The sequence below is a fragment of the Etheostoma spectabile genome, unplaced genomic scaffold (assembly GCF_008692095.1).
Source record: "Etheostoma spectabile isolate EspeVRDwgs_2016 unplaced genomic scaffold, UIUC_Espe_1.0 scaffold00001083, whole genome shotgun sequence".
Taxonomy (NCBI): Eukaryota; Metazoa; Chordata; class Actinopteri; order Perciformes; family Percidae; genus Etheostoma; species Etheostoma spectabile.
In genome coordinates, this window is record NW_022602687.1 from 7,914 (window position 1) to 21,253 (window position 13,340).

The 13,340-nt window shown below is 43.2% G+C and overlaps 1 protein-coding gene across 1 annotated transcript; it reads left to right on the forward strand.

Annotated features, from left to right (window-relative positions):
* The first annotated feature begins 5,961 nt into the window (after window positions 1-5,961).
* On the forward strand, window positions 5,962-11,964 carry LOC116674822 (zinc finger and SCAN domain-containing protein 31-like). Its single transcript, XM_032507058.1, has 3 exons — window positions 5,962-6,429; window positions 7,665-8,147; window positions 10,657-11,964. The coding sequence occupies exons 1-3, from the start codon at window positions 6,243-6,245 to the stop codon at window positions 11,781-11,783; spliced, it is 1,797 nt and encodes a 598-aa protein (XP_032362949.1). The 5' UTR covers window positions 5,962-6,242; the 3' UTR covers window positions 11,784-11,964.
* The last annotated feature ends 1,376 nt before the right edge of the window (window positions 11,965-13,340 follow it).

Sequence of the window (13,340 nt, forward strand, 5' to 3'; positions counted from 1 at the left end):
GTTTAATTTAACCTGGTTTTGTGCAACCGAGTCAAAGCTAAATTAATCCAGGATATCTGAATATCCCGGCTTATTCCCTTATCCTGGTTTCGTGCAACAGCCCCTGGAGGGGGAAAAACCAGAAGGCACATAACACCGGATCAACATCAAAGGAACAAAGGTGCGTTCAAAGCCTCGTGCTGCTGGGCCAGTGGCTATCATTATGAAACGGAACAGCCTCTCCAGTTGATTGGTCCATTCTCTGCAGTTCAACCTTCACTTCATTTACTGGAACATTATTCATCATCTTAGTGTTCATAACTGAAGAAAAGAAGGAGAAATGAGAAAATGATAACGCTTCCCTACCTGTAGGCGCTCCTAAACCTTCACCCCCCGTCCTTTCCAGGCTTAGTAATATTCCTGTAGTCCGGAAGTGTCCCCAGATGTAAAGAATTCATCCAGGTTGGGAGTATTGTCCTGTAGAGTCCGTGCTAACTAGCTGCTAACTTCACGTGCCGACCTCGTTCCGTCTCCTCGCCCTGCACCGTGTTGCTGGGTATGTTTGTTTTCCTCATGTTGCTGCCTACACAATCAAACCATCCCCGCCTTTTTCTGTTTAGTTTTCACCCCGGGGCAGCCCCCGACGTCCAGCAAGCGCTCCCACTGTGGAGCGCCAATACGCTGCGTCATCTCTCTGAGCGACCATCTTAGAAACAGCTCTCATTGGCTATCAAAACGCCAATCATGCCAGTTGTAGCCAATCACGTTCCCTTTCCAAGGGTTCATAGCTTGATAGGAAAATCCAATGGGAGCCTAAGCCCCGCCTCCCAGAGCCAGCAGGCTCACACATGTGATTTATGAAAACAAATCTGTTCAGCAGGGAGTGTCGGTACACGATCCGTCCTGCCTGCACGATCCGTTCTGCGCATGTGCATTATGTTCGCGCACGCGCAGATGATAATCATGATGTACGAGATTTACCAGGGATTTACGGCACTGCACGATCCGTTCCACAGTAGCCGTCTGCTGTTAGCCTCCACCGGAAGGCTAACGTTAGTTTAGCTAACAGTTAATTCGGCTAACCGCTAGCTGAGACAGCATGTTTAAGACCCTCAATTATAGTGTATTATATAACATAACAGCGATATATATAATATATAATAGTGGTACGTCAGTTCTACTTACTTGTGCTCATTTAAAAACAATCACTCAATAATTGTCTTTATTATTACTGTAAAGTCTTAAATTAGCTGTAGCTGCTTTCCCCACTGTTTAGTATTAGTAACTGTATTGTAGACTGAATCAAAGCTAGCGGTTAGCCGGGAAGCTAACGGCGGTGGAGGCTAACCGTCCTCTTATACATCCATGAGGCTAACGGCTAACCGCTACAACTATGACAGATCGTGTACTGATATATTAGCTAAGAGAACGTTAGCCTCTACGGGAAGCTGATGCTAGTTTAGCTAACAGCTATTTCGGCTAACGGGCTAACAGGTTGATTCAGCCTAAAATAACGTTACTCAAACTAAACAGTGGGAAAAGCAGCTACTGTTAGCTAAACTAACGTTAGCTTCCGGTGGAGGCGAACAGACTTTCTTTAACTGTCTATGGGAACAGATCGTGCAGTGTCGTAAATCCACGTTCACATGAAATCATCTGCGCATGCGCGATATACTGCACACGCGCAGAACCGATCGTGCAGGAGGGACGGATCGTGTACCGACAGGGAGGTTTTTTCATGTCATCTTTATTGCAAAAATAGGAAACAGAACCCTAATGACATATAAAAGTATATAATAAACATAATAAACATAATACAATACAATGTGCCAGGGGGAGCTTAAAGGCCGTTACAAAGATAATGAAGACCATATGTTAACAGTTTTAATTGCCTTCAGAATCAGAATCAGAAATACTTTATGGATCCCCGAAGGAAAACTCTGTGTTGCATTGGCACAAATATTATAAATATCAGAGTAGAAATACAAACAAAGAAATATAAGGAGTGTGGACATGTATGGTATTTACATAGTTAAAAGAATGTTACTATACATTATTTGCATAATTAACATAATTTAGGAATTGCAATGGTAAAAAGTAAAATAATACTAATAATAATAATTGTAGCAGCATGTCAGGCCAGTGTTATTGCACAAAACAGATAATACAGATAATATTGTCCAGTTTCAACCTCTCTGAGTGTCTTAGAGCGAGGAGTTATCTTCCTCCTTCCTGTGGCGCTCTGTGGTGCATTTGGGAGAATGAGTCTGTCACTGAAAGTGCTCCTGTGATTTAACAGCAAGCCATGGAGTGGGTGTGAGACATTGTCCAAGATGGCATGTAGTTTGGACAGCGTCCTCCTCTCTGACACCAGCCACAGAGTCCAGATCCACCCCCCCCCCCCACGACGTCACGGCCTTGTGAATCAGTTTGTTGAGTCTGTTGGGGTCCGCTACCCTCGGCCTGCTGCCCAGCATGCAACAGCAAAGAGGATAGCACTGGCCACCACAGACTCATAAAACATCCTCAGCATTGTCCTGCAGATGTTGAAGGACCTCAGCCTCCTCAGAAAGTAGAGACGGCTTTGGCCCTTCCTGTAGAGGGCTTGAGTGTTCTTGGCCCAGTCCAGTTTATTGTCTAAGTGCACTCCCAGGTATTTGTAGTCCTCCACAATGTCCACACGACCCCCTGGATGGAAACAGGGCTCACTGCTGCCTTGGCTCTCCTTAGATCCACCACCAGCTCCTTGGTCTTTGTCACGTTGAGCTGTAGATGGTTCAGCTCACACACCAGTCCCCCACCACAGCTCTGTACTCAGCCTCGTCCCCCTCGCTGATACATCCAACCACAGTAGAGTCATCAGAAACTTCTGAAGATGGCAGGACTCTGTGTGGTAGTTGAAGTCTGGGTGTAGATGGTGAAGAGGACGGAAGGGAGGACAGTCCTCTGCGGGGGCCCGGTGTTGCTGACCACTCTGTCTGACACACAGTGTTGCAGGCGCACATACTGTGGTCTGCCAGTCAGGTAGTCAACAATCCAGGACACGAGGGGGATCCACCTGCATCGCTGTCAGCTTCTCACCCAGCAGGGCCGGCCGGATGGTGTTGAAAGCACTGGAGAAGTCAAAAAACATGACCCTCACCGTGCTCGCCGGCCTGTCCAGGTGGGAGTAGATGCAGTTGAGCAGGAAGATGATGGCGTCCTCAACTCCCAACCGGGGCTGGTAGGCGAACTGGAGGGGGTCCAGGAGAGGTCTGACCATGGGCCGCAGCTGTTCCAGAACCAGTCTCTCCAGGGTCTTTATAATGTGGGAGGTCAGTGCCACGGGTCTGTAGTCCTTGGAGTCACTGGGACGTGGCGTCTTTGGCACAGGAACGAGGCAAGATGTCTTCCACAGCACGGGGACCCTTTGGAGACTAAGGCTCAGGTTGAAGACATGGTGAAGGACTCCACATAGCTGAGAGGCACAGGCTTTGAGCACCCCAGGATGGACACCATCAGGGCCTGCAGCCTTATTAGAGTGGAGTCTAGTCAGCTGTCTTCTCACCTGGTCAGCAGTGAGGAACACAGAGGTTACAGGGGGGTAGGGGGAGGGGGAGTCAGGCTGGAGAGAGGTGTTAACCGGAGGGCTAGAGGAGGGGGAGGGGGAGGTAAGGCTCTCCCAGGAGGAGGGCAAGGGACAGTGAGGGGGGGAGGGGGAAGTAGTGGGGTTGGAGGTGAGACAGCAGTTGTGTTAATGGGGAGATGGGCAGGAGCAGGAGCATCAAATCTGTTAAAGAACAGATTGAGTTCGTTGGCCCTGTCCAAGCTGCCTTCAACTCCTCTCTGCTGCCAGTTGGTCTGAAGCCAGTGATGGTCCTCATGCCGCTCCAGACCTCCCTCATGCTGTTCTGCTGGAGTTTACGCTCCAGCTTCCTCCTGTACTTCTCCTTAGCCTCCCTGATCTTCACCTTCAGGTCCCCCTGAATGGCCCTCACCTCCTCCCTATTCCCAGCTCTGAAAACCCTCCTCTTAGCATTCAGGATGTCTTGATGTCCTTTGTTACCCACGGTTTGTTGTTTGGGTAACACTGAACAGTCCTTGCTGGGACAGTGCAGTCCACACAGAAGTTTATGTAGTCTGAGATACACTCAGTCAGCCCATCTATGTCCTCTCCATGTGGCTCACAGAGTGCATCCCAGTCTGTCACCTCAAAACATCCCTGAAGTGTCTCATAGGCCTCCCCCGACCATCTCCTCACTGTCCTTGAGGTCAGAGGTTGCCTTTTCACCAGAGGCACATAGCAGGGGTTGATCTGAACCAGGTGGGGTCGGATCTGCCTAGTGGGGGGAGGGGGGAAGAGCTGTATGCGTCAATCCTGCGTTATCCTGACTCCTCCTGACTGGTCCAGAGTTCCTCCTGTTCCTCTTTAATGTGTGGGGGGTTCTGGTCCTCCTTGTCCAGACTGGGAGCTCCACCCTGCTGCTTAGGGGGAACCTCTGCTTTAACCACAGACAGCTGCTGGACGTCTGAGGAGAAGAATCAAATACATGCACATTAGTATTTTTTGGCACCAGAGGTGGGTAGTAACAAGTTACATTACTACGTTACATTTACTTGAGTACGTTTTGAAAAAATTGTACTTCTAGGAGTAGTTTTAAATCACCTTACTTTTACTTTTACTTGAGTAGATTAGTGAAAAATAAACTCTACTCTTACTCCGCTACATTAGGCTACAATGAGCTCGTTACTCGTTACTACGCTTCATTGTTTTTTACCCCAGCGTACGTCTCATTTTAATGTTTTATTTTGACAGAGAGAGAGTCTTTCGCTGAAGGCTCTACCACGTGACTGTGCTTAACCAATCACACGTCGTTGTGTAATCACGTGACCATACTCGTTTCAGCAGCGGGACAGGTTAGCTTTACAGTCGTAGCAAAGGAAAGACGTCATAATCAAACATCGCCAAGGCAACGCAGACCCCCCCCGGCCTCATAGTGAAAGCGTGGTTACCATAGACATATAATATAATATAATATATACTCTTTATATGTCTATGACGGTTACCTTTTAGGAAAAGCAGCTACGTTATGCGGTGTGTTCAGGGTCGACCAAAACAAACGGACATGTGACCATTCAACAACTCAACATCTAACCTGAGGAGACGTGGCGGTAGTTTTAGTTTTTGCTGTGGAGAGGTGGATGTTTGTCTTTTAGGTTACATACAGTATGTTTTACACATGCAACATGCAGTATCCATCCAAATTTGATGTGACAAGTCTCTCAAGTAAGCTATTTTGTAATTAATAAATTCATTTTAATTTATTGTATTGATTGGATGAACTATAATTTGCCTAAAGATGATTTTTTTGTATTTTTGTCTGTCTGATTGATGCTTGTTTTAAGAAATAAATCAGACGTTACTCAACAGTTACTCACTACTTGAGTAGTTTTTTCATCAAGCACTTTTTTACTCTTACTCAAGTAATTATTTGGATGACTACTTTTACTTTTACTTGAGTCATATTATTCTGAAGTAACAGTACTTTTACTTGAGTACAATTTTTGGCTACTCTACCCACCTCTGTTTGGCACATTAGTAAAGTGCCAAAAAACCAACATGAAAAAACAGCAAGAGGGTCTTGTTTTGTTTCCAAGTCCCAGATGGAATCCAGAGTCTGGGTATTTTAATTCCAAAAGACAAAGGAATTTTATCAGGATGCATAGTATCCTAATCCATGTAATAACTGGCCTTTAATAATAAAAGTCTCCCAACCACATATAGGTTATTAGTCTGGCTATGGCCGGGTAAACTCAAACTATCCATTAAAGAAAATTTTTAATATGTCAAAGTTCTTAGAGACGTTTTTATGAATTGAAGAATGTTTACCATTGAAATAAACCACTTCTTGTACCTCCTTTTTATACAGACCTTTATTTTGAAGGCTATTCACCAAGCTGCAGCAGGACCGGATGTTATTCTTTGAGCAATATGGCGACTAACGTGAGTGAAAGCATTGGAGTCGGTTTGTTGTTCTGGGAAAGTGTGTGAGCTCCAACAGATGTGGTCCATCAGAGCCTGTGTGTGTCCGGATAAACCTGTCTGGTGGACTTTGTGCTGCTCACCTTCTTTCTGAATGTTTTACCTCGGACTCATCTCCCGGAAGCTACAAAGCTAACGACGCTAGCTTAGCATGCTAGCTGCTTAGCAACAGTTTGAAGGAAAACAAACAGTGTTTTTGACGGAGTTTGTTCGGAGGAAAAGTTTCTGTCATCGTGTGAAAATGTCTAAAGTCCCAATGCTGAGAGGGCTGGTGGAGCAGCGACTAACTGCGGCTGCTGAAGAGATATTTGGGCTGGTTGAAAGAACGATAGCAGAGTACGAGGAGGAACTGTGTCGTTCAAAAGAGGAGCACGAGCGCCAACTACTGGACGCTGTTTTCAGCCCTCAGCTCCGGCTGCACAGAGCAGGTTGGTACCTTTACTTCTTCTCTCCGGTCACCCTCCGGTTACACTGACATCAGACCGGGATGGGCCAACTTCCAGGGCCCCTGTCATTCTGGTTCATCAAACCATGTTATTAAATTACAAAGCAATTAGCCTACTTGGTAAATTATTAGAAAATACGAAAGTAATATCATTGATAAATGCTGTCAAATTGAAAGACTGTGGTCTTGAATAAAGCTAGGCGTATAACTCCACTGTGTGGGACAAACACATCAGATTTAAATTTCAGATTTTACAATAATTAAAGCCTCTGTCCTGTTTGACAGGTCCGGAAAGATCCCCTGCTTAATCTTTTATTTTACATAAAATAAACGGGACCAAACTAGCAATTGAGACCACAAAGTCATTATATTAAAGTTTACTGAGTTATAAATTACGCGAGAAGTAGTTTTTTTTCTCATGGATTTCTAAAATAAAAAACGGACTTCTTTTGGAACCTGCAAAAAATTAGAGCACTTGCAGCTTTAAATGTCCCATGACATGATGCTTTTTGGATGGTTTTATATAGACCTTAGTGGTTCCTAATACGGTATCTGAAGTCTCTTTTATATAGGCCTTAGTGGTCCCTAATACTGTATCTGAAGTCTCTTTTATATAGACCTTAGTGGTCCCCTAATACTGTTTCTGAAGTCTCTTTTATATAGACCTTAGTGGTCCCCTAATACTGTTTCTGAAGTCTCTTTTATATAGACCTTAGTGGTCCCCTAATACTGTTTCTGAAGTCTCTTTTATATAGACCTTAGTGGTCCCCCTTAGTGGTGTTGCCTTGACCAACTGCCACTTTGCTTGTTTAAAAGCCACGATGTCTCTCTCTTTCTCTGGGCAGGCAAAGCAAAGAAAGGGGAGGTAACCTTGCTCCTTATGACCTCTTAGACTTCAGATCGGCCCATTTGAGCTTTATTTTTCTCAACGGCAGAGCAGGATACCCAGGGCTCAGTGTACACCTATCACCATTTCTAGCCACTGGGGGACCATTGGCAGGCTGGTGGGGAACGCATATTAATGTAAAAAAATCTCATAAAGTGAAATCTTCATGCCATGGAACCTTTAATGAGCTTTAGCATTGGCTCCACTTTTCTGACCCGGATGCTCTGTCCATTATTTTTTAGTCTATGGTCTCAGGAAAAAGAGAGCAAGTGTTCTGTTTTTTTTCTCCAGTAACAGTGGTATCCTATTTCTTTTGTTGTCTGTCCCTTCAGAGCTCCCACAGCAACATGTCTGTAAGGAGGAGGAGGTTCTCTCTGACCAGCAGCTCTGTATTCAGGTGAGGAACTCCAGTCTGGACCGAGAGGACCCAGAGCCTCCACAGATTAAAGAGGAACTGTGCACCAGTCAGGAGGGAGAGCAGCTTGTCCTGAAGCAGGAGACTGATACCTTTATGTTGAGTCTTACTTATGAGGAAAGGGACCACAGTGAAGGTCAGACTCTGAACTTAAACCCTGATGATGACACTCTAAATGCAGCAGAGAAAGAGTCTTTAGCCAACATGCCAGTTATAACCTCTGTGGAATCAGAAGCAAACAGTGACCACCAGCTCCGTAGAGCTGAGAGCCAAGACCAGAAAGGAGGCCAGCATGGAGACTCAGGATCAGCTAGAAATGCAGAGCCAGAACCAAAGAAGAGACAACGCAAGAGCAGAAGTCACAGCAACAACGTAGACAACACTAACGTATCAGAAACAGGTAAATGTAATGAGTCTTTCATGTGTGACATGTGGAAAAGTGTAATTCAGAATTCCGGAGACACATGAAAATCCACATAGGTGAAAAGCCTTATTATTGCAAAACATATGGAAAAGATTTCAGACATAAGGATGTTTTTAACACCTACATGAGAATTCACACAAGTGAGAAGCCTTAGGCTGAATCCCATTTCTCCATCTTACCCCTACCCCTTGCCCTTACCCCTACCCCTTGGCCCTTGAAACCAAGGGGTAAGGCGTAGGGTGAAAACATACCCCTATAAAATGGGACACCACTTGGTGACATCACCATACAGTATTGATCACAAACTTCCAAGATGCTGTCTCTGTCTGTTGATTGTGTGGGTTTGGACAACAGTGTCATATGGATTTAAATATTTATATATTTAGGTTCACTTTGGTAGTGCAGAGGCAGATGTTCTTATCTGTGTAGTACTTAGGTCTGTTTGCAATACATATGTGTATACACATGTATCATGTATACATACATATACACCCTGTATACATGGTGTGTGTATATCTGTTTCAGTTATCACTGTTTGAATGTCTTTGATGTTCACAAAAACATTTTGTTGACTGTTCAACGTTAGCGTTAGCAATTAGCGTTAGCATTGCAAGCTAGCGATTTTTAAAAAGTTTCAGTTAGGAACATGGTTGCAAGTATACATGTACAGGACTGCATAGACCACAAAAGAAGACTGCCGTAACCTTTAATCAATTATTTAAGCCGAAAGTACTTACATTAATGTGTCTCTCTGGTCGACGGGCAGCCATTGATGCCCGTGTGTTTTCAAGTGAGGTCGCGTCCACACTATGTTTCTAGGGCTATACACCCCTTGGTCTATCTCCTTCCCTTCGGTCGTAATAGGTATTGGGACAGCACTAGGTCCCGCGTGAACGCGCAAAAGCTATGGGAAGGGGTAAGGGGAAGGAATGGGATTCAGCCTTATTCTTGTAAAACATGTAGAAAAGACTTTGGACATAAAGATAACTTGAAAATCCACATGAGAACCGACATTTATACAAAGTAGTGGCTTGTTGGTCCACGTGAGAAGAGCCCACACAGTTGAGAAATCGTACATTTGCAAGACTTTTGGAAAAAGATTCAGACGGTTCAGCATTATTAAAGCATATGAGAATCCACACAGGTGAGAAGTCTTATTCTTGTGCAACATGTTGAAATGTCTTTGGACTTAAAGATAACTTGAAAATCAACATGAGAACCGACATTTATACATAGTAGTGGCTTGTTGGTCCACGTGAGAAGAACCCACACAGGTGAGACGCTGTATGTTTGCAAGACCTGCAGGAACAGATTCTGTCATGGTTCAGGTTTAATGCAGCAGATGAGAAGCCCCAGAGGATAGACTCTGAACAGTGGCCGCTGCAGTCTTGTTTTTTTTTTTTTATCAGGCTGTTTTAGAGAATGTAATCCGCTTTGGGATGACTGCATGGTGAACAAACTTTCTGTATCATCGAAATTTAAGTTATTGGTTATTTGTTAAAGAAAGATAATCACTTTTTCAGTCTCTCTTTGACCAGTGCGTACTTAAACAGGTGAAGATTATCCTCTGTGGTCCGTCCCATGTTCTGTACTGAGTGTGTGAATTGTTACCATATAGGCATTGGTCGGTTACCGGTTTCAAGGTATATTGTGGTTTGAAAAAGTCACGGTTTCAAATCCTCTAAAGTTTTCTATAGTGTTCCTAAGGTATCAGCTTTTTACCCAGACATTTTGAAATAATACATTTGAAAGCTGTGATTGCAAAACCGTGAAACCGTAATATTTTTGCTTAAGGTTATCATACTGTCAGGATCTCATACACATATACACAGCTCAGCAGTTCAGATAGAACATGTTGCCGATGGGGACATGGGTTAATGACAATTATTTTAGAGAATAAAATGACAAGTATTTTAAGTGTAACAAACGCTACCTCATTTACACTTTCAGAAATCAGCTCTAAAAACTGTAAACTTGTATTTGAGTACAGCTGATATACAGAGTCATGCCAGTGGTTCTCTATTTTATTACCTTGAATAACATTTGGGTTTTTCTCCTGAAAAATAAGCAGAACACTTCTTCCAACTCTGCGTTTTCCTAAAATCATTGCTTACAAAGTAGCTCATTGTTAACCTTACTACGTTAGGAGAGATGCGTCATTTGTGATTTAACATAATTTCAATATAGAGTAATTGATCCCAGAAGTTTGAATCTCTGAATATCTTTCCTATTTTGCTCACGTTTATAAAACCGTGAGCACGGTTTATGAATCCGTGCGCACAGTTTATTTAAGCAGTTTTAAGCATAATGTCGTCGGATTAACAGGTGTGAATATTTGTAAAAACTGCTTGTACTTAAAAAAAAATAAAAGCAGAAAGCACCAATTTGGTCGTAGTTTGGAGCCCTGTAAAGAGATCCTGTCAACATGAAATTACAGTTTTCTAACAGTTTTCTACATGTGCTTGTATTTCCTTAATCTCCTCAGACGTCCAGAAGCTGTCGGTGGTTAAAGCAGAGGTTCCCCCTGAGCAGCAGGGGTGGAGCTCCAGTCTGGACCAGGAGGACCCAGACCCCCCACACATTAAAGAGGAACAGCAGCAGCTCTGGACCAGTCAGGAGGGAGAGCAGCTTCAAGGGCTGGAGGAGGCTGATATCAAGTTCCCGTTCACTACTGTCCCTGAGAAGAGTGAAGAAGATGATGAAGAGAAAGCTCAGTCCTCTCAGCTTCATGAAAGCCAAACTGAGGAGAACAGAGAAGCAGAGAGAACAGGAGATGATAGAGAGGACTGTGGAGGACAAGAACCAGCCAGGAACTCAGATCCAGATAGTCCTTTACAACCAGCTACTCATGACAAGACTTCAGACTCCTCTGAATCTGAATCTGAGACTGATGATAGTGCAGAATGGGAGGAGACTAGGGAACCTCAGACAGGTTTAAACCCTCTGCCAAACAATGAAAAACCTGTAAGTGATGTTGGATGTAACACTGGAAACACATCAGTTAGCTCCTCTGAATGTACAGGAAGCTTTGGCCGCAAAAAAAATCTTCAGAAACACTCTGGAGACCAAACAGGAGAGAAACCATTTAGTTGCTCAGTTTGTGGTAAAAGATACCTTCGGAAGAAAACCTTAACGACTCACATGAAACTTCATTCAAAAGAAAAATGTTCCACCTGCTCAGTTTGCAAATTAAGTTTCTGTCAGCTTGGCAATTTGGTTGTACACGTGAGAATCCACAGAGGTGAAAAACCATTTAGTTGTTCAGTTTGTGATCAAAAATTTGCACTGAAGCAAAATCTGAGACGACATTTGACTGTCCACACGGGAGAAAAACCATTTAGTTTCTCAGTTTGTAGTAAAGGTTTTACACAAAAGAAAACTCTGAGACAACATTTGACTGTCCACACATTTTGCTTCACAGAATCAATCCGCTCACTAATTGAAAACAACCCTGCTATTATTATGAGCATGCTCCTTTCAATTACAGATTCAATTCTACAGAATGAGCAGCATAGACGTCATGACTGTTGGTTTTCTAGGACTCTACAACACTTACTAGTAAATTATTTGCCATGTAGAAATATCACTTTTACCAAAAAATATGATTTATGAGTTTAGTGATGCTATTTTTTAAACATCCGTGACCACGACATATGCGCCTGTGTTTCAGTGGCGTCAGTGATGCTCAGCAGTTTTATTCCAGAGCACAGCAGAAAGCTCTGCTGAGCTTCAGAAATACTTGAGGAAATGTAGCTTGTGTGGACAATACCACATTACACTACCATATTACTTACTTACACAATACTGCTGGCTATATAAGTTTGATTTAGCAAAAAAGACAACCTAAAACAAAAGGTCAAAGAATTGTTTATGAACAGATTCAGTTTTATTTTTTAAATAATTTAGTTACAGTTTTTCAGCTTGCATACAGAGGAAAACACTCAACAGCCACTGCCCTGACACAGATGGTTGATGACTGGTTTAAGGATATGGACGAGAGGAAATAATAGGTGTTGTGATGCTTGATTTTACTGCAGCATTTGATATAACTGACCACAACTTACTGTTAAAAAAAATTGGAATGTTATGGTTTTTCACATATCACATTATTATGGATGGGAAGTTATTTGACTGATAGGAGACAATTAGTTTACTTTAATGGAAGATGCGCCTGTGTTTTTCAGAGGAGTCAGTGATGCTCAGCAGTTTTATTCCAGAGCACAGCAGAAAGCTCTGCTGAGGTTAGAAATGCTTGAGGAAATGTAGCTTGTGTGGACAATACCACATTCCACTACCATATTACTTACTTACACAATACTGTTGGCTATACAAGTTTGATTTAGCAAAAACAACCTAAAACAAAAGGTCAAAGGTCAACTGGTGCCCCTCATTGCTAATGCCTTTCATGAACAATGGTTCCAATTTACTTTACTGGAGTAGAGCTGTTCCAGCAACATGAAGACAACACGGTAACCCCTACAGATACCAGTGAGAGTTAAAAATCTGTGGGAATATGTTATATTTACAACTCTCCCAGCACAAAAACTCCCAGATGATCCCCATTTGTTACCGGCTGGCTAAAGGCTGGCAACAAAATGGAGGCCACACATAAATTGATCAAAAGTAGTTTATTTATCACAAACTAACCAACACTGGATGTTACATTTCCCATAATGCAACTCCATAATATTGAGGTTGGTAGATAATTAAGAAGGGTAATGCGTCAGTCAAACAATGTTCCATAGACATGCTCTAAATGTTGTTTCTAGTTTAAGAGAGAGCTCTATAGCATGGCAACTCACTAACTTACTCTCTTGGTTTTTCTCTGTTGATAGAAACAGAGAGGAAGAGGAGTCAAACGTCACCGCTGTCAGCACTGTGACAAATCCTTCACATCAGGATATTTAAAGATTCATCAGAGAGTTCACACTGGAGAGAAGCCTTACAGCTGTGATCAATGTGAGGCAGCTTTCACAGTACAGAGTACCCTAAAAAGCCATCAACGCATTCACACTGGAGAGAAGCCGTACAGCTGTGAACAATGTGGGAAGACCTTTTCTCGTAGTAGTCACCTTAAAACTCACCAGCGCATTCACACTGGAGAGAAGCCATACTGGTGTGAACAATGTGGGGAAACCTTTTCTCAGAGTAGTAACCTTAAAACTCACC